The sequence below is a fragment of the Dipteris shenzhenensis genome, chromosome 9, assembly GCF_047967505.1.
Source record: "Dipteris shenzhenensis isolate YYH24624 ecotype China chromosome 9, Dip_SZ_1.0, whole genome shotgun sequence".
Taxonomy (NCBI): Eukaryota; Viridiplantae; Streptophyta; class Polypodiopsida; order Gleicheniales; family Dipteridaceae; genus Dipteris; species Dipteris shenzhenensis.
This window is the reverse complement of record NC_141604.1, coordinates 10,126,044-10,147,188: the sequence shown is the minus strand read 5'-3', so window position 1 is coordinate 10,147,188 and position 21,145 is coordinate 10,126,044. Positions and strand designations below refer to the sequence as shown.

The 21,145-nt window shown below is 44.3% G+C and overlaps 1 protein-coding gene across 2 annotated transcripts; it reads left to right on the top strand.

Moving 5' to 3' along the window:
• Positions 1 to 8,471: 8,471 nt before the first annotated feature.
• Positions 8,472 to 19,314, top strand: LOC147898171 (uncharacterized). 2 transcript variants are annotated; one of them, XM_087379615.1, is made up of 4 exons: positions 8,472 to 9,642; positions 9,830 to 10,381; positions 18,525 to 18,600; positions 18,662 to 19,314. In XM_087379615.1, exons 1-4 carry the CDS (start codon positions 8,761 to 8,763, stop codon positions 18,742 to 18,744), a joined length of 1,593 nt encoding a protein of 530 aa, XP_087235741.1. In that variant the 5' UTR covers positions 8,472 to 8,760; the 3' UTR covers positions 18,745 to 19,314. The 2 variants fall into 2 exon arrangements, with proteins under 2 accessions (XP_087235741.1, XP_087235743.1); XM_087379617.1 differs by having other exon boundaries at positions 18,525 to 18,756.
• Positions 19,315 to 21,145: the final 1,831 nt, after the last annotated feature.

The window sequence follows — 21,145 nt, the reverse complement described above, 5'->3', positions numbered from 1 at the left end:
TTGGAGGCTAGCAGGAGATCAGATGGAGCACGGGTGTCCCTAACAAAGCACTCTAGCTGGATGGAGAGCTACTCAGGTGCTATGGAGATCGTAGTGGAGCCGTCGTAGGAGGTGTTGTTTGGAGAGGTGATGGCGACCACGTACTTCATAGCTAGAGCTCTTGTGGGCGGCCATAGGGAGTCATTGAGGAGTTGTTGTCTAGAGAAGGGTAGTTTCTAGAGGCTTGGAGCCGTTGTAGCCCGAGGCAGGTGTGCTTGTGGAAGGAGGCAGGTGCTTGAAGGAGGTAGTCACGAGACTGTTGGCTATTGCACTAGAGCTTGGAGGTGCGGAGTCAGCCTGCTATTGGCAGTGGATGGTAGAGTCTAGCTGAGACGTCGATCGTCTGCTAGTGAGTGAGGTTGGTGTGGCGAGGGAGCCACAGCACCAAGGCTTGGAGAATGAAGCTTGGAGAATGTTGGCGGCTCATTGGCGGTGGATGCAGTCAGGCGTTGATGGCACTGGAGCTTAAGCTACTTGCCACTGCTATCATTGATGGCACACAAAGTCGTGGAGGAGTCGGGTGTATCAGCTCGTTGATGAGCTATTCGTGGAGCAAGGCACTAGAGGAGCTTGAGTTGATGAAGCTGTCGAAAGAGCTTTGAGTTGTGTTTGTAGGAGGGCTATGCATACGCCGTGAGGCTAGAAGGCCCTTAGAAGCTCGTAGTCGGCTACAAGCCTGTGGTTTGGCGTTTGGAGGCTACAGTCCCCGTATCGTTGTAGATGGAAGCGTCAGTTGTTGCATGAAGTCTTGGCCATCGTCATGGATGCCGCTACTGCTCAGTTGTTGTGTGTAGCTATGTGGTGAGCCATCATGGGGTTGAGCCAAGTTGTTGTTTCTCTCAGTGAGCCAAGGTCGTTACCGGATGTAGCACTCAATCATCGTCACTGAGAAGGTCCCATAGATTAGTTGTAGTAGTTGTATAGTTGTAGAAGCTTGTATTTTGAAGCTTGATGAAGTAGACTGCAAGGCTATAGTTGAGGGAGCTACAGTTTGCTCCAAAGCTATTTCTCTCATACAAAGTCTCACAAAGATCTCAGATCTCTCTCTCTCAGAAAAGAAAGCACTAATGAACGTCTCACAAAGTAGATCTCTCTCTCACTCAATGGAGATCCCTCATAAAGAAACTCTTTCTCACAAGAATGAACACTCAAAATGTCTCTCGAAATGGATAGACGGGAATTTTCTTTCAATGAACAGAAAATTTCTCACTCATCGGAAGTGAAAGAACTCTCGATCTCTCAATCAATCACACTCTCTCATACTCTTGCATACGGATCGTAGCGCCTCAGCGGAAGGCAAGGGAGCTCTGATACCATGACAAAATATGAAGAGGGGAGAGGAGAAGAGTGGAGATGAGGAGAGAGGGCACAGCTAGAGAGAACACCATAAATGACTAACTATACACTAGATTTAGTTGAAAATGTAGAATATATACAAACCCATTTAGGGTTAGGGTTAGGGCATCTAATCCTTTCCTTTATAGCACTCTATTGGGTTAGTGCTATGCACATATGATCACATGATGGTGCTATGCACACATGATCACATGATGGTGCTATGCACACATGATCACATGATGTTGAGCATGAACTCTCAACAACAGCACATCCCTTATCTGTTTTTTCCATAGAGAAAAGTTTGTCCCATCAAACTTTTAATGCTGAAAAACTCCTTTTTAGACATGGAACAGGATGCCATGATGCAAAGAAATCAAAATCCTAAATGCTAGTTCCTGTAAGAAAGAATCACACCAGATACCAGGTGCACGCAAATATGTATGCTACAATGGAGGGTAATATCACCAAAAACTCAAAACTCAAAGCATCAAAATGAATTTGACTCATGTGCATATACTATGCATCCATATGAGCAAATCTGGCCCAAAAGAAAATGCCAACCTACAATGACAAACAATGGCAAACCCAATGCCAATAAGAGCCAACTGCCTCAAGCATAAACACCATTCATGTGCATAAGCATCAATAATGTCTCATCCAAGAGAGCATAGCACTATCAGTACATCAACTGTGCAATATGTCAAAGTAGTCCCTCAGCATAAAATAGCATCTTTGTGCTAAACGTCCATCAAGAAAGCATCCCATAAGGTAATATGAGCCTATCGGTGCATCCAACAAGGATCTCAATGCATCCAAATGGCTTATAAATCATCCACTGCAACCCAATGCACACCACCAATGAGCGCACATGACTCAAACTACAACCAAAGTAATCTACATAAGGCATGCTCAAAATCATAACCTCAAGGAAATGGCTGATACTAAAAATAGAACCTGAGATGCCTCAAAACATGGGCATCACTACATAATCGGACTCAACAAGACAATATGCAAATATCTCTCTTTTGTTTTGGAACTCCAAAATCCCAACCAATGAATCGAAAACGGGGAGTCAACCTTTGCAATTGACTTGTAATCAAAAAATCAAAGCTTTGAACCTTTGAATGGATTTTTGACAAAGAAATAGACAATTCCACATCTTAGAGAGACGGAACTTCTCCAATTCTACATAGAATCGCACAAGAGCTGACAGATAGGGGTTTTTGGGCCTCCAAAATGCAATGGAACATATAGTTTTGGAAAGTGTGGTCCCAATCACTAGGTCCAACACACAGATTGAAAAAAAAAATTTGCAAATCAATCTGTTTGTAAACTCCACCAAAGTGCAAATGATGAGCTACACAAAATTTTTAGGACCTCTTGAGTCCACCGGAGCTGACAGATCTACAAATGGTTGCTTCAAACTTGAAAATGTTGAAGCAAAGACAGGACTCAAAAATTCATTGAAATGATCTTAAATTCAAGAATGAAGGGGTTTTTAAACTCCCAAAATGCAATGGACACCAAAGTAGGAATGGTTGCCTCTACAGATTATTTCGGACTCTCAATCTCAAAAGGAACAGGGGAATCATCAAAATACATCCTTTTGCTCCAAAACCGCCTGCAAGGTTGTAAACCACCACTCAAAGAATTCCAGACACCACTTGCAGGCTTCTACAAGGTTCCAATACCACCTGGTCAACTCAAACAAGCACCCACAGTCTTGCTTCGTCCTCCCATAGAGCTCTAGCATCAGTAGACTCCAAGCTCCAGGCTCACACACGGGCCCAGCTAGACCACCCACAACCATTAGATAGACCACCCGAGCTCTGATACTTGTTGAGAGTGCTCTCAACAAAAGTGTAATAGAAGAGAGAGAGAGGGGGGGAGAGCCAGAAGAGAGCCAAACAAGTTTTGGTGGGTGCACAACACCCTAATCTTCTACATCATCCATATATATATGTGTTTGAGTATTGTACATAACCCTTACATAACCAAGGTTAAGGCATAGTGGCCTTTAACCCCCACACAAACTACTTGCTTAGTCAGATTATGACCAAACCAATTTAAGGTATGACACCTTATGAAACATTCACTGGATCCAAGCCATGCATTGGGCATCTTTGCATATTTGTTGCATAGCATATGCCCACATACATGATGATCATCGCAGAAATTTGGATGTGAATGTTGAGAGACCACGCTCAACATCATGTGATTACATGTGCATAGCACTAACACATATAGAGAGCCATAAAGGAAAGGGTTAGATGCCCTAACCCTAACCCTAAAAGGGTTTGTATATATTCTACATTTTCAACTAAATCTAGTGCATGGTTAGTCATTTGTGATGTGCTCTCTGGCTGTGCCCTCTCTCCTCATCTCCACTCTTCTCCTCTCCCGTCTTCATATTTTGTCATGGTATTAGATCTCCCTTTCCTTCCATTGAGGCATTGCAATCCTTGAGAGAGTGAGATTGATTGAGAGATTGAGAGCAATTGATTGTTCTTTCATTCTGGTGATGAAAGGTTTCCATTGAGTGATAGAGAAAATTCCATCCATTTGAGAGATATTTCCGTCCATGTGAAATTGAAAGGTTTCCTGCTGTTAATCTTCTTCAATTAGATTTATTGCTTCTTTGAGATATATATTGTGTGTGAGAGAGAGAGTATCCTCTTCTTCTTGCTTGAGAGATTTCATTCACATAGAGAGAGAGAGACATAGAGAGAGAGAGAGAGAGAGAGAGAGAGCTCTTCCTGAGATAGTCTACTCTATTGAGTGAGATTGATTGAGAGATTGAGAGCGAGTGATTGTTCTTTCCTTCCGATGATGAAAGGTTTCCATTGAGTGATAGAGAAAATTCCATCCAATTGAGAGGCTCAAGATGTGAGAGCGTACGATGCAGGTAAGTATTCCCATCAAGATCACCTCCATCGCCATCGCCACATCACCGTCTTCCATCTTTTTTCTACTGTCCTTTCAAACACCAGTAATATTTCATATAATTTTGAAGCCATAATTCACACATGGACTACTAACAGTCATCCTCTACAATTCCAACTCAAAGTCATTTGCCTTATATTAAAGACACAATCCATACAAGTTCTTACAAATAAAAAATCCTAAATTTTTATTCATAGACATTGGTCACAGGCTACAAGATTTACTGCAAATGAAGTAAACTAGTACTGCCAGTTTTTCAACTGTCAACGGCTCGTAGAAAATTTTAGCCACATGTTTTTTTAACTTAGAACTACCAGTGTTGCCAGTTTAGATCTATCTACTACGGATTGTCAATATAAAGTAAAAAATCAAAAATCTCAGTTCAAGTATACACATTCAATATTTATATCTAGTAATGCCAGAATAAAGTGTCCATTGACCACTGCAAATTTTTTTTACCAGTACTCCAGCAGTCAAACTGTCCGTTGATTGGGAAAAACAAGAAATATTTCATATTTTTGCTTAAATGAATGCATTAAACATTTTTTGCTGTGAAATGAAAGCACTAGACATTTTTGCTTGGTTATATAGTAAGTAGAAAACAAACAAGAATGCCTATATTAGGCTTATGAAACCTTAACTTTAAAAGTAGAGAGAGCATCCATGATAGTATTCACTAGTATTAAACAAATCCCCACTAAACTAATTGACAACAATTACAAGCAATGAAATGAGCATGCTTTAAATAGCCACTAGGCTATCAAAAGTTATTGCATTAACCAACATGAATACTAATGCTTAGAAGCACTAGTTACAATGCTTAGAAGAACTGTTTAACCAACATGAATACTAGCTTAGAAGCACTGTTTAACTAACTCATAATGAGAAATAAGAACTACAATAAAATGGTGGATTTCCTCACGTGATCCTAAGAATCATAGAATTGAGGTAACACTAACCACAATCTCTTAGCACCATGTGGCACATAATAGAGCACCTACACTAAAACACATTCGTTGCACCACTTACCTTGTTTCTTAACAATATAAATATGCATGGAATGCACTTTGCATTGTAATGACACTTCTTGCTACCGTTTAAACAAAAGTGTGATTAATGTAGAAGTCACTCCCTAACACTCTGTCCAACTACCAAGAACTTTACAAAGCACTCATACCACCCTTTCTACTTCGATCCCCACAAATCTACTATACACCACTATAATCCCCACAAACCTACTAAAGACCACGTAGAACTCCTATTGCATTGATTTTTATCATCACTTTAATTAATACTTCATCAACTTAGGAATGGAAGGATAGACTCGGACATGGAAGGACAGACAAGAAACCTTTTTCACATAAAGAGACATCGACAGAGAGACGTGAAGAAAAGGGAGAGAGTGGCTATCGTTCGGAAATGTTATGCATGTCACGGAGCAACAGAGTGCGGATGTCAAGAAAGGAGAGAGAGCAACTATGATGCATTTAAGTATCTACTAAGAATCGCAAAATGGACCGAGCTTCTTACTATTTCTATCATGCATAAAAACCTCCACTAAGCATTCGTAAACGTCAGAGAAGGAGAGCACATTCACAAGAGAAAGGAATTCAAAAATCTGCAATGCAACGCCGAGAATCCGTTTCAGCCTCTATTCTATGAGAACCCCACCGTTGAAGGAGACAAAGAATACGACTCAAGAAGCACACCTTATGTATTCTAATTACAACATCCAAATCCAGGCAAGGAGAGAAATAGGAAGGCAACATAGGCAAGAACTTATATAAGGCTATATGGAAAGAGGGAGACACACAAAAATAGAGCCCATGCGAAATGTGAGAGCTGACAGATGACTTTATCAAAGAGATTTCCGAATCTTCTCCAAGTAGAAGTTGCGAAAGCTATGACCAAACATGCAACCGTGAGTTGCAACAAGAATAGACAAGAAGTGCATCCTGTTATACAAAGAAGAAAGAGGAATATCCGCAACGATAGAAGAATAAAGTATGACCCGAATCATTAGATCCGCAAGCTACCATGAGTATCACCCACCCTAATCACCACCCACACTGCATGCAAGAAAGTTTCTCATAGCAAATATTCAACTATGCTATGAATGACCTTACAAGGCAAGAAAGAGGTTCGATAGGAATGCATCACTTGCAAGGGAGGGAGAAGCCACTGTAGCCATTGGAGTTAAACACACACAAAGGAGTTGCCATGAGTTGGAATGAAATCGCCGCCATGGGCCTGATCGAACTCGCTGTCATGAGCCAAGTTGAAGTCGCGTGCCAGAGAGAAGGATCTGATGTGAGGCAGAGAGTAGCAGTCGGGAGCCAAAGAGCACATGCTGTGAGCTAGAGAGCAATCGTCGTTGAGAAGAGTGAGCCACAAGAAGGCGCCACCACCATTCATTACCACCTGAGCAATAGGCCGCCTCGACAGAAGGCATGCAAAAAAGAAAAGAGAGACTTTAGGAAAGGGTGAGGGAAATAGGGCAGGACATAGGATTCCCTCACCCAACCCTAAAACATCCACCTAAACACCTCAACTAATCACGATTAGCACTAACCACGACTTAATCAAGGTCAACACTCTGTGTTTTGAACATGTACACAAAAAGCAACCACAATCCATAGGCCCCTTGCAGGGCCAAAAATCAAAGGAGATGAGCAATGTTTACCCATCCATATCTATTTGAGACGAGTTATGCTACTTGTATGTTTAATCACCATCGCCCTCAAGAGCTGGAAAAGTAGATGCTGAGCCTCGTTTCGAGCGCCCTTGTCTCCTAGCACTAGTGCCTTTTCATTTCAATGGAAAGTGGAGGTGTGCGAGCTAGATTATTAGAGGGAACCTACCCTCCCTTGACTTGACCCATAACTACTACTTACCCTTCCATAACTTGACCCACAACTATTACTATGAACTCACAACTCTGCCACATGTCATCTAACAGAACCCCTCCCATCGGCGCTCCACGTGAGGGAATAAGTGGGAGTTGCGGATGTCGAGCTGGAAAGTGCTCCAAATTCGGCTCACGGCCGTTGGCCGCCCTCTAAAAAGTGGTCGCGAGGGAATAAGTCAAGGTGAGGGGATTCCGAGCTGGAAAATGCGCATGGTGGCCGGCAGCGGGATGCCGAGAACTTTCGGCGGGAAGCCGCTCCCAAGGGCCAATTCCCCAACTCTAATGAGCTCTCATAGTGGATGTGAAGGTTTCAACTTTCTCTATCCAAATGGACTGTGGGACTTGCAACGCTCCACGTACAAGTGTTGATCTGCATGCATTCGAGAGGTGGTTGGCTTGAGGCTTGAGCCTGCAGGCAAGAGAGGCAGCTTTCTGGGAAAAAGATTTGGAAATTGGATCACCCAAATGGCGTGGGACTCACTCTCATGAGTCAGGAGCCCTTTTCGAATTTGAATTCCTTGTTGGCTTTGTCACACTCGGGATAGTAACGACAGCTTCCCCTGGCAACTCGCCTTGTCCCTTAAAGCTTTGACCTGCCAGCCCAGCGTCAGCTGTTGCTCAGAAGCTCAACCGGGAGTATTTAGAAATCCTTGCCCCCTGTCAATGAAGAAAGAAAAGATCAGAAATTAGAATCGTTCTTGGAGCGGATCGATTCATGCGTGTGGGAGGGAGAATTTCTGGGCGATGGAGTGGATTGGTCGAGGTGAGAGGTAAAGAGGGAATCTGAGAAATTTGAATAGGTCGTCAGCGCAAGGGAGCGGATCGATTTATGCGTGTGGGAGGGAGAATTTGTGGGCATTGGGAGCCGATTGCTCGAGGTGAGAGGTAAAGAGGGAATCTGAGAATGAGTGAAAGAGGGGTAAGGACTCTGGGGAAGATGAGTGAAAGAGGAGTTACGATCGCGGGTGCAGGGGGGAGGTAAAACGGGGAGGGATCGGGGGAGTGGGTGGGGCTGGGGAGAAAGATATGCTGGGGTGGACTGCGGATTGCGGAAGTGCCTGGCACAGAAAAAGCCGGCTCGCAAAACAGAACAAAACTGGGGTGGTGGTGGACTGAGGAGGAAGGCGAAGGAGAAGGGAGGCGAAAGGGACAGGGGAAAGGGAGATGGCGATGAGGAAAGCGAGGAAGGGGGAGCATGGGAGGTATCGAAGGAGGGGGGGGGAGCAGGGGAGGCAGGAAGAGGAAGAAGGATGAGGAGGAGGTGGAGAAGCAATTCGATGCAGAAGAAGAGGAGGAGGAAGAAATCAATGGCGATGGCGATGGCGAGCTCGCAAAACACATTCCTTTCGTCTCCTCCAATCATCCATCGCTCCCTTTCCCGCTCCCATCCATCCATTTAAGCTCGCACGCTCCCTTGCTCGTTCATCCCCCCTTCTCTCTCGCTTCTTCCCCCTCCTTTCACTCCCATGGCAGCTCCCTAGCCCATCCTCCTTCCCCATCTGTGGCGATGAGACCACCTCCGCCTCAAAAGAATGTCACACTACCCCATAGAGCGGTCCTTGACTAGGAGCAAGAGTAGACGATGGAAGCACGGTAGAGGCAGTACTACAGCCTTCCTCGTTTCCGGTGCACTCGCGCTCGCGACTTGCATCTGGGTCTGCCTCGTTTTCGCGTCGCGCAGGCATTGCTTCCGCGCTGGGAAGACTTGGCAGAGCGGTCCTCTGGCATTCCCCTGGGAGCCTCCAGAGCCAGAAAAGCAGCTGAGCAACGACCGGTCCTCGAGCCGATGGCCTCGACACAGCGTGAACTCCACCCGGGATCTAAATTTGACCCATCTCGTCTTTGGGATAGCAGGATCTGCGAAGCTCTGGCCAAAGCGCAAGGAGTACGTCAAATTATGGTGGAGGCCTGCAGAAATGCGAGGATTTGTTTGGTTGGAAGAGAATGTGAAGCACGAGGCTGATGAGCCACTGCCTCCGGTGAGGGTGTCCGAAGACATAAGCAAGTTTAGTTACAGCAATCCAACCGGGCATCCCTCTGGAATCCGAATAGCAAGAATCGTTCAGGAAGCATTCAAGCTGAATCTGCGAGATGTGCGTTGGTTTGTGATGGGAGATGATGATACAGTATTCTCAGCAGACAATCTTGTCCGAGTATTGCAGAAGTACGATCCCAAAGAACTGTATTACGTAGGGAACCCTTCAGAAAGCCACTCATCCAACACCTACTTCAGTCATGGCATGGCATTTGGAGGGGGAGGAATAGCTATCAGCTACTCGCTTGCAGAGGCTCTCTCTAACATGCTGGACGAGTGCTTGGAACGGTACCCCTTTCTTTTTGGCAGCGATGACCGGCTGCATGCCTGCATCACTGAATTAGGAGTGCCTCTAACCAGAGAGCCTGGCTTTCATCAGGTACTTCACCCTTTATTTTATTAGGTGCTTTGTTCAGAGGACTTACAGGGCTCCTCTGTTAGTATTTTTTAATACCTCCATTTGATACGAAAATCTCTTTTTAGTGTCTTGCAGAATGATACAATCGAGGCATCCACCTGTCTCTTAGGAGGAGTGGTTCGCTGATAAATCATTCTTTGTTTTGCAGTTTGATGTCCATGGCAATGCCTTTGGTCTCCTGGCAGCTCATCCTCTCACACCTTTCATATCTATGCATCATTTGGATGAGGTCGATCCTGTCTTTCCCGGATACAGTGGCATGTATGGCATGCAACAACTATCAAAGGCTATGCAGACAGAGCCCAGTAGCTTCCTGCAACGTTGCATCTGCTATGATCGGAACAAGAGACTCACTTTCTCCATTTCTATGGGTTATGTTGTACAAATGTACCCTTATGTTTTGCTTCCTAGAGAATTGGAGAGGCCAGAAATAACTTTCAAGGCATGGAATAAAAAAAATGGGGGAGGGGAGTTCGATTTTGACACTAGGATGGCTGTCAAGTCTGTTTGTAATAAGCCATTCCTGTTCTTTTTGGAAGACATCCATCTTGAAGGGCCGAACGTGGTTAGTATTTATAAGCGTGACACCAGCATGAAGGCACGAAAGTGGTGGTCATTTTGCTTTCCTTATTTGGCTCGACAGGATGATATGCAACAGATTCGTGTAGTCAGCAAGCCGATGGACGATCACTGGTTTAGGGTAAGCAGTCCTAAATAACTCCTTGCATTTGCAGATGGTGAATGAGAGAAGACGATATATTTCTTGAATTGAAAATATCTCTATTCATTCTCTTGCTTTATAGCAGACTTGTTTTTGAGTCCCTTGCAAAGAAAATGGAAAATATTTACATCTTTCTAATGTTGTGAGAGGAATTGGCTTAAATTTTTAAATATCAACGCTTTCTCAAAAGCCTCTGCAATGAATTCAGCAACTTAGCCTCAAATGAAAAGTTACTTAGGCAAGACTTTGCTTCAAAATGTAACCCAGAGCCCAGAGTCACACTGTTGGTAAGAAAAACTGGGGTATTCTTGGTCTGGCTGCGCACCTATGGCTCTTCCATGCATATACATGTCTGTAAATTTGAATTTCAAAATCCACTCCTTATATGTACAATCCCTGCAGGAAACAGACCGGCACACGTTGGGTTTCTTTTATGCAGAATGGCGAGAGACCACGTATCAATGTAGGATGTGGTATATTGACAAGAGAGGCAGTACTGTTGTTCACTGGAACCTTAGAACTGCAGTTGCCAAAGCTCTCTTATACAAAGATACCCCCTTCTCATCAAAGCTTTCTGGTCCCTCTCAAAACCAGATGGAGTTCAGAGTAGTGGTTAGCTAATGGGGTTGCGAAAAACAGCTTAAGATGGGAGCTAGATTCTCTGCTCAAGTGCCAACAAACACCCTTACTGCAGTCTGCATCTCACTTCATCCTCTACCTTATGCCTCTCTCCTTTTGCTCTCCCTTGCTGCTCTTTATCTCCCTGCTAGTAATTTCCCTGCAGGAGATCTCCCTCCTCTCAACCACACCCCCTTATTAGTGGTAAGCTAGAACCTATACTGCTATCTGCATGTTAACTAGCGTTCCAGAGGATCTTCAGCTCAGGTTTTCTTCCATGGTTACTTAATCGGGGTGGATTTGTTTGATCCTAAAAAGGGGAGACCAATTAGACATTTGACAGTGCGTTTGATCACCCTGTCGAATACTGCCTACAGGATCTTAGCCAATATCTTGAGTCTATGGCTACGGCCCCATCTTGTTGACATCAATTCATGACAATAATCAGGTATGTTTTGTTCAGGAATGCAGCATCCTACACAACATCTTCACATTTTGGAGGCAGTGGTTTCAGCTCGGGAGAAGTCCCTACCTATCTTGGGTGGAGGTTGGGCTTCTTAGACAGATGGATTCAGCGGGTCCCTTTTCTGCTTTGTATGCCAGGGCTGCCCTCTTGCCCCATTCCTATTTCTTTTTGTGATAGAGGTGCTTGACTATATTCTAATGCACAGCAGTTTGCAGCAGCAGCAAGGACACCGAAGGATCACAAGTTGGACTGGAATCAGCTCTTACCTTTGGGAGCACTTCTTGGTGCATACCTACAGATGTGGGAGAGCACACGTCTGCTGGAGGTTGCTGTCCAAGAAACCAACACTACACCAGGTCATTTAAGGTCACGGAGGAGCACGCAACCAAACGAGTGCAAGGACGGAAGAGGAGCAAAGTTTGTGCTCACCACAGAGCAGATGATTGCAGCAGGTTTTTTAGATCATTGGTGCAGCTTCTTTGACTCAGATATCTGCAATATATTCCTAGGCATTTTGTGAATTGCTTGACCACTGTCTATCCATCTTGAGTTTGGTGTTCTGTGAGTTCTATCTTGTGGACACACAAATTCAAAGTTTTGACAGCATTCCCTTCTCCTCCCTCGATTATTTGGTTGCACACACATTAACCATGTACTATTTCTGCTGTGTGGAAAATCTAGCCACAAAGACTAGAATATTCTAACATGGTATCAAAGCCACGGCTGCCTATGTGGAGAGTTGTGTGACGGTGGTGTGCTTGGAAGTGAGATACGTGAGACTAGGTTTATGTTGGAGGTAGAGATCTTAAGACAAGAAGTGTACGCCTTGGTGATGAAGCCATCCAAGTAAGAGATCAACTTTGATAATTGAAAGAGGAAGGCAACTTTTGATCAGTAAGGTGCGACAAGAAGGTCAGTGTATGTTTAAGAATTTTCTTTGAAGTAAAATCTCACAAATGTAGAGGGGGATCCATATGATAGAGCCCTAGGCGCCTTCCACCCTATGCATTATAGAGTGGGCCTGAGGGGCTTTATACGTTTTGAGTCAAAGGGAGATGAAAACTAGATGGGACCTAAAGACGCTCGAGTGGCAATAGATAAGAGTAATGGGTTGTCTAGGCAAGAGTTGGTGCATTGATCCATTGCTAGTCAGTGTGGGGTAGGACGGGTCATGTTGGCAGCTCTAGTTGTGGGGACCCCCCTGGTCCCTGTTTCGAGAGGTTCAATGGGATATGGAAGAGTGGTTTCGGGCCCTCCAAAGTGGGGCACTCGGATAGAATTATGGATCTCTCTTTCACATACACTACATGCATCAGACCACATCTTCAACTAGAGTTAGTTATTTGGCCCCCCTCGAGAGAGCGTTACTGGGCATACTTCTTAACTAACTTAGGGGTTCTATACTTGTCTCTATGCTTGAGCTACTTGCAAGGCTATCAAAGGTAAGTATACAAACACAAGGACACAACTGCTACATGCTTGATCATCCAACCGTGGATCCTTGCAAGAATCACCCCACCATGCAGCCCCATTTTTGTACAAATCTCTCTAGGGAGACATAGCTAGGTATTCTCAAGAGCCTCCACCCTCAAGAATGCCCCAAGTGAGCCAAGGCTCACACTTACATAGACATAGGGTGTCTTAGGTATCTCAATCCTAAGATGAGCTACTCTAATTGTATCAAGGGTACCTCTTGTCCTAGCTGTCCATGGTTGACCTCCATAACACTAGCCAGACACAACATTCTCCTCCCTTTATTCAGAGAAGGGCTGCGACATAAGTTTTGGGAATTGGCTTGGAAGTGATTAATGCTTTCCAAGTATAATCCTCTTGTGAGCAATCCTCTTACTTAGCATCATCTTCGGAACAAACCTATGCCTAAGATGGTCCTTATAATTGAGAAGGCATTTTGGTTCATGGGTACAAGTGTTACAAGTTGTGCTTAGCATAACTTTGTGCTCTATCCTAAGCAACAACATATGTTTTTGCTGTTGCCACCAATTAACAACATGCCAACCTTGATATTTTGCAATCGAACTACCCATGGGACTTTGGGCTGTAGAATCCCGTAGGATAGAATAGATGCATCTTGAAAGAGGTGTGAGAGCACAACGAAACAAAATGTAGTTCTGTATGATGGATTGTGAGAGAGAGGACTCTCTCTTATAGAAAAGGGGAGAAGGTAATACCTTCCCTACATAAGTGGCAATCAGCCTCTACATAAGTGGCAATCAGCCTCTACATTAGTGGCAATCAGTCCCTACATCAGTGGGATTGGCCTAAATCAAAGGAACCTCCCATGTGGGGGCCTTTGGCTTGCATCATCACTTAGGTCACACACTAGATACATCATAGCACTTGATGTGCCTTTACAACACACACAAACACACATGTGACTCCCCTAGATGCACACATGCACCATAGAGCAAGCCCTTGATCATACTTATGCCAACATACCCCCCCTCAAGGGGTTGCCTCTTGCAGTGTCAAGGATACATCTAGTCTCATAGTTTCTCATGCCATCTCATGGTGGTCAAGGATAAATCTATGGCTAGGATCTCATGCTAGCAAGGGTTCCCAAGGGTGTGAGGTTCACAGAAATGGGATAGTCAAAACACATATCACATGGTCTACATCATATGGTGACCAGAGGTGATTTACAAAAGACATAACATATTCTTTTTGGAGTACTACTCTAGGCCGGAAGCGGAACCAGACCTGGTGGAGCAATTTGAAGCAAATAGCTCGACATTCAAGCTAACTTAATGCAGCACCAACAGTGCTTGAACTTGCAGGGTGCAATTCTCACAGCTCATAGCTCTATTCAAGGGGATTTTTATGCAGGAAGAAAGGCCTTATACCAGAGAAGGTCCTCCACCAAGGAAGGGCGCAATGTTGCGCCAGGTCGCCATAGCCAAGCTTGAGAAGACCAACTGGTTTTTTGTTTGTTGTGCCTCCATTTCTTGACCAAACGAGCTCAGATTTCAACAGCAGCTTGCTTGTAGTGTCGTGCAGCTCGGGCTCAGAGGAATTTGCAAAAGGGCAAGCACAGAGGCGGTATTACGCGATAGATCGTCGAGTAGTCTTTGTGTTGGCGTTGTGTGTACAAAGGAGAACTCTCTAATTGCTTGCAGCTAGAAGGTCGCCCGTACACTAGGAGTCTACAGCTCAAAGGGTTTGAACAATGGTCGCTTGTAGGTAGAGAACAGAGCTCTCACAGATTTGGGGAAGAAGGAGGAAAATGAAGAAGACGAAGAAGCTTTGAGAAAACTAGTAGTTTATGCTAGAGAAAGCATCTAATGCTAGGCTAGGCTAGATCTAGAACCTAAAGCTCTGATACCAAGTGTAGAATCCCGTAGGATAGAATAGATGCATCTTGAAAGAGGTGTGAGAGCACAATGAAACAAAATGTAGTTCTCTATGATGGATTGTGAGAGAGAGGACTCTCTCTTATAGAAAGGGGGAGAAGGTAATTCCTTCCCTACATAAGTGGCAATCAGCCCCTACATTAGTGGGAATCAGTCCCTACATCAGTGGGACTGGCCTAAATCAAAGGAACCTCTGATGTGGGGGCCTTTGGCTTACATCATCACTTAGGTCACACACTAGACACATCATAGCACTTGATGTGCCTTTACAACACACACAAACACACATGTGACTCCCCTAGATGCACACATGCACCATAGAGCAAGCCCTTGATCATACTTATCCCAACATGGGCTGGTAGCCATTCATGCTGCATACATCAGCATTAATGGACTGATTCGGATGGCAGAATGCTTGTAGACTGATTCGGATGGATGAAGCAAACTCCAATAGTGTAAGATACCCTTTCCAATCAGATTGCCTTTGGTAGACATAAGCTCTCAGCATATCTTTTCTAGAGTTGATTTTGACCCTCTTAGTATGTCCTTCTAATTCAAGATGATAAGCTGAACTCATATCGAGCTGAGTGTCCAATTTCTTTAAAACAACCCTCTAGAAAGCACAAACAGGTGAGCAAGCCAGGTGGCTGAGATATTCTCTCTTGTAGGAATGAATTGTAACAGTTTGGTGAGTTGATCCATGATCACCCAAAGTGCATCATTCCCTTGGGAGGTCCATGGTAAAACTACCACAAGGTCTCTAGAAATACCTTGCTGTATCTTTTTGGGTATCCCAATTCCCAAAGGATGCAATAGGCCACCTTGTCTCAAGCATTGAACCTTATTGACTTGGCATGGTTGACAGTTTGGAACATATTAGACCATTTCGAATGGAATACTCTCTACTTTTGCTAGTAGGAGGGGTATTCTTTGCTTGTACTTCATTCCATATATGTCTGATGAAATTGTCTTAATAATAAAGGTGGGACTGGGTTGCTGAAGTCTCTAAGCCAAAGATTGCCCTTGTGGTAGACTTGGTGCACCATAAGGGTTTGACAAAGGGCTAGGAGGAGATTGTGAGGGGGTGGCCCGGTTGAGAGGGGCAAATTGTGGATTGCCAGGGGGGCTGGCTGGTTGGACCTTAGAGGACGGGTAATTGGGGTGATGATAGAAAGGTAGGCCAGCTCAAAGGGGGAGAGGGAGTGGTTAATGTCAGAGGTGGGGCAAAGCCAGGAGTCTTCTAGGATGGGGGAAGTGATAGAGGGAATCAATGAGGAAAGATGGTGGGATCGGGGGGTTGGGGGGGATGAAAGAGGGTGTGTATGTGGGTGGGTGGGGGTACTTTGGCGGTCGAGCTGTGCTCACACCCATGTAGGCTTTAAGGGGTAGAGACCAATAGTTCCTGAAAAGCCTGCTGGACCAAGGTTTTAGGCAAAAGGGAAGAAGAAGGGATAGAGGTAGGGACAAAGGGGAAATTGTAAAGCTCAAAATAAAGCCCCATAGACCAAAGGGCAACGTGGTGCTTGGTGCCCAACCAAGATGAGAGAAGGGAAAAGGGGGTATTGGAGGCTGTTAGAAATAGTCCCCCCTTTTCTGCCACAAGACAACCCATGGGCTCCCTTAGCAGTCTGCGACAGCCTTGAGGGTGCAATGAGCAGGAGGTCAGCCCTTCTTGGGCTGGGAGTAGGAGAGGCACTGCCAGCCCTGGAAAGGCATCAAGCAGGCCTCGAACAGCCCCAAGGGGGCTCAAAACAGCCTGTCACCATCGGCCGATCGTGATCTTCTCTGAAAGGTTTGAGTGGGAGCATACCTATTGGGACCAAAAGATGAACTGTGCTTGAGTAGGGTAAGCAAGTGGAAACTCTAGTGGAGGCTTTCGATACTGAATGTGCAAATTGTTCGTCAAACTTGGGTATAGGGTCTAAAGGCTAATCGAACCACTATTTGTTGGTTCCTTTTGAAGCTTCCGTCAGGTAAGCTGGATCTCATTGTGCAATCTTATCAGGTAAAACAAATGATTAGAGGCATTGGGGTCAGAAGAAAGGTCCGAGGACAGCTGTAGGGCTGCTGACAAGATGCACAACTAGCACACGGCCGGGCAAAAGATGGGCACAGTGGGCTGGGCCTAAAGAAGGTCTAAGGGAAGGGGAGAGAGCTCAAGGATGGGGGGAAGGAAGCACAACTGTGACAGTAGGAGTGGCAGAAGGAAACCAAGGAGAGGATGGAAAAGTGGGTAGGGGAGGCTGTAAAAAATTCCAGACTCAGGCATGGAATTGTGACCTTCTGGGTTGTGAAGTCATGAGCGTCCATTTTCCACCTGTGATGAGATCGGAGAAAGGCCCCTTTGTAGCCTGAGCTGGCTCACCTGACTTCACCTCTATGCTGTTGCCTGGCTCCTGTAAGCCCAAAGTAATGCTCGCGACTCGCTACACATCTTTCCTCAAGCAGCAGGCAGTCAAATAAATGCCTTTAGGGTTACAGAATAGCTTCATGGCATCAGTTTTTAGCTCTTCAAGAATATCTATTTCCATCACAGAGATTGAAATATGACAGGGGAGATAAGAGTTTCTGGTAGCTTAAAGCAGAAGCACGTGTGTTGGAACTGAAGGTCTGCTTGATCTTAATTTCTGGCAAAAACCCTTTTTGTTCGTCTCTATTCATGCAATTTCTAAGACACGTGCTCCCCACCTGAAGGCATGCCCATGCATGTCAAAAAAAGGGATGGGTAGTGTTATCAAAGACAGTGTCCTTTAAATGTCACTTCAATAAAAATGGATGAGGGCTTGCATATGCATGTGAGAAATGATGATGCTGCAAACATGTTCACCATGATCATAATTGACAGTGTCCTTTAAATGTGTCCTTCAAATGTCAATTCCAGTGTCACCAGAAAACGTGTTTCGGGCATCTGAAACGTGTAGAAATGTTTCTGCCCGAAACATTTCTTAGAAACGTGCGAAACATGGCATTTAGGGCGAAATGCCTGGGTACAAAATGGCACACATGGCTGTTTTTCTGCACCGATTCGATTTGCCTCTCCTGCTGCCTGCAAAACACTACTCTGTACCCAGCCTAAGCCCTCTACTCCCCTTCCCAAGCCCTCTACTCTACCCAGCCTAAGCCCTCTACTCCAGTCTGCTGCCTAAGCCCTCTACCCCCTTGCTAAGCCCTCTACTCTACTCCCTTGGTAAACCCTCTACTCTAGCCTCCCTTGCTAAAGCCTAGCTGCAGTATTATTTATGAAGTATATATAACATGCATAAAATACAGTAATTTTACGTGTTTCTAGGCGAAATGCCTGCCAAAGTCTAGAAACGTTTCTAGAAAGTTTCTTGTGACTTTGATCAATTCCATGGAACCGGAAATAAATGGAAACATACAGTGGGAACTCTATATTTTTGGAATGAAACAGATAAGAACTACAAAACGTGACTCTTACTCCTGTGGCCAGTAGGCTAAAATATGGTGTGGCAAGATTTTGCTAGTTTTGGAAATGGATGAAATGCTTCTTTCAGTTTTAATTGTAGTACTGGCCAGCATTTATTTCTGGATTCTTCTATTTATCAGTTTACATATTATGTGTCCCTCTGCCATTGTGCAAAGTTCTAGGAAATACTGGGCTTTCCATACTAAACAAAAAGCTTTGCTTGTTGATTCGCTGGTTGTTTAGGTTCCAAGGAGACAGTGCTGCAAAGTCATGAATCTGCCGGATCAAGAGTCGGTTATCAGTGTTGATTCTTGCCAAGTTGCAAGGGCTGGCAATCAATAATACCGAACGTGCACGTTTGCTTTGCCACATCAGCGTGCCTCATCTCCACAACATTTTAGGCATCGATCATGCAGCAAAGACTAAAATATACAAAGAAGCAAGTTTGCAAGAACACAATTGAAGCAGTTGTCAGCATACACAAAGCACATGGAATGCTTATGTCTTCTTGTGGGCTCTTGCTAAACTTGGTCACATGTCAAAGGATTATTGGTTGCATGAGATGCACCCGATTTTGCAAAAGCACAGCATTTTTGTGCTTGATGTGTAAATCAATTCTTTAGTCCCTCTGTGAAGGGAAGGATTCACAAGGTTTCCAGTAGAGTTGCCCTAGTCATCATTTCTTCAGTTGTCTAAGTTGCTCTCTCTGCAAGTTGGGACAACGAATAGGGCTCCGATGTAAACATGTGTTCAGAAAATCTCAGATGGTAGGTATTTCATTCATTCAAATGTTTTGCTATGGATTAAAAAATCAGATCTCAGATCAAGAGAACCCTTTTCTTCTTGTTTTTCCTCTTGTGAAGGTCGTGACGAAATCTCTTTCGGTAAGGTATGTCTTCACATGCCTAGAATGTATTCATAGAATTTTAGAGAGTTTCTCTGACTGCATACACCTGCAAATTAGTACCAGCATTTGCCTCAATTTGCATGGATGTTGAACTAGTAATATGAATTTTTTCCCAAGGATTAGGGCAACATTTGAAGTGCTCGCTTTTGGCAACATTTTAAGTGCTCGTTTTGTAAACACTCAGTGCAAATACTCTAACCTTTTCAAAATTTGGTCTCAAAACATTGGGAGAATCAGTTTATCGCAATGTGGTAATTGTTTATATGAGTATTATGTGTACAATGTTGACATGATGTCCCTATTTCAGCTTATATTGTGAATCTTTCCATATAAGACATACAATTTAATTATGTGCATTCAGTATCCACAGTTCATAGCTAGGCTTCTAGGCAATGCGACATCTCTATTATAAGAACAATGGCAACACAAAAGATTTTTTGCAAAAAAAATATCGAGCAATAAAGAAATTTGCACAACCAATCTCAAAGATGGACAACACAAACTAGTTTCTAAAATGTCGAGAACATTCTACAAAGTAGAATTGAAAGAAAGAAAGAAAGAAAGTTTATTAAAGCATTTGGAACACCGATGAGTCTTTGAGACTAAGAGAAAGCTAATAAGCTCAAAGGATGGAGCTACTAACACCCATGCTGAATGCTAAGTGCTACGTACATAGTCATATCATCATCATCATATCAAATCCAATATCAACTCTAGTTAGATACATCAAATATGTGATTGGAGGTCCCAAAAAGGTGTTGGATATCATGAAGGTGTCGATGGTGGGTAGGGTTGTACTGGGCATGAGGTTAGAGATAGGGCATTGGTGGCTATTTATGGATGTGGTCCATCATGGCCTTGTAGTGATGGCTTTGCGTCTAATAAGAGCCACGGTTGTGCTTCAGTCATGAACATGGATGGGATATCAACAAGCATGATCTGCGCGTTTGTCCTCTGTCGAGTGTGTTGTGTCGTTGGTTGGATCTCTACCTTGCCAACCACCTATGGTTTGGTGGTTTGTGTCATCTGCTTGGACTTCGTAATCATACTCTGAGATGAGTCTAACTGCGCCTGTTTTTGCAATCTAAGTAAGCGCTTTCTATGCCTAATTGCCTCACGGATGAAGGTGGCGAGGCATCCTTGATTTGGATTGGAGAGGAATCGGGAGAGAGATTCAAAACCATCTCTGAAGAGACAATTATAGTTGTCTTAGATCTCACAGTATGCAGGGCTTGAAGGTGAAGTGATCCTTTAACTCGAACTCCTGTCGATCATACAAGGTGCAGATGTGGCTCTCCCTAGGTACTCCCTTAGCTTGCCCACTCTCAATACGGAGTTGGTGTGATGAAACACAGAACTGTCTGATAGAGATCCTTAGTGAACGTGGAAGGTGAATCTAGGTATGCCCTGGTGGATCAATGAAGCCCTCCTTGAAGATAAACAAGCAATGATCCTTGTAGAAGTTGAGCTTTCACTAGGAGATCACTCAGTGCCACCAACCAGGTCCTCTTGTAGCTGTAGAAGGTCATCTTGGATGACCTGGTTGACCTCGTGATATCTAAACGGGATAGTTGGAGTCTCAATGGTATACTGCAAAGGGATAATCTGTCCATTTAGAGCCTCAATCTCTCAAACCACCTGCATGTGTGCGCAAACCAACATCTCTGATCACCCTCGTGCTATCCATGGTAGTCTACGTCACCTTGAGGTGCAGAAGCCGTACTCCCTAAGGCAATATAAAGATGTGATGACCTGGAGTGTCGCATCAAGCTGCAATGAAGATGACCCAAACTTAGCCAATTTAATTTGCTGGGAATTGATGGTTTGTTGTAGATCATCCGTGATAACAGGAGAACTTGGAGCCGCTCTATCCTAGCCCAATTTGCATTTAAGAGATCAGGCCCTAACAAGGGTTGCCATACATGCCTACCCATGGAGGACATGGATGCCTTATTTG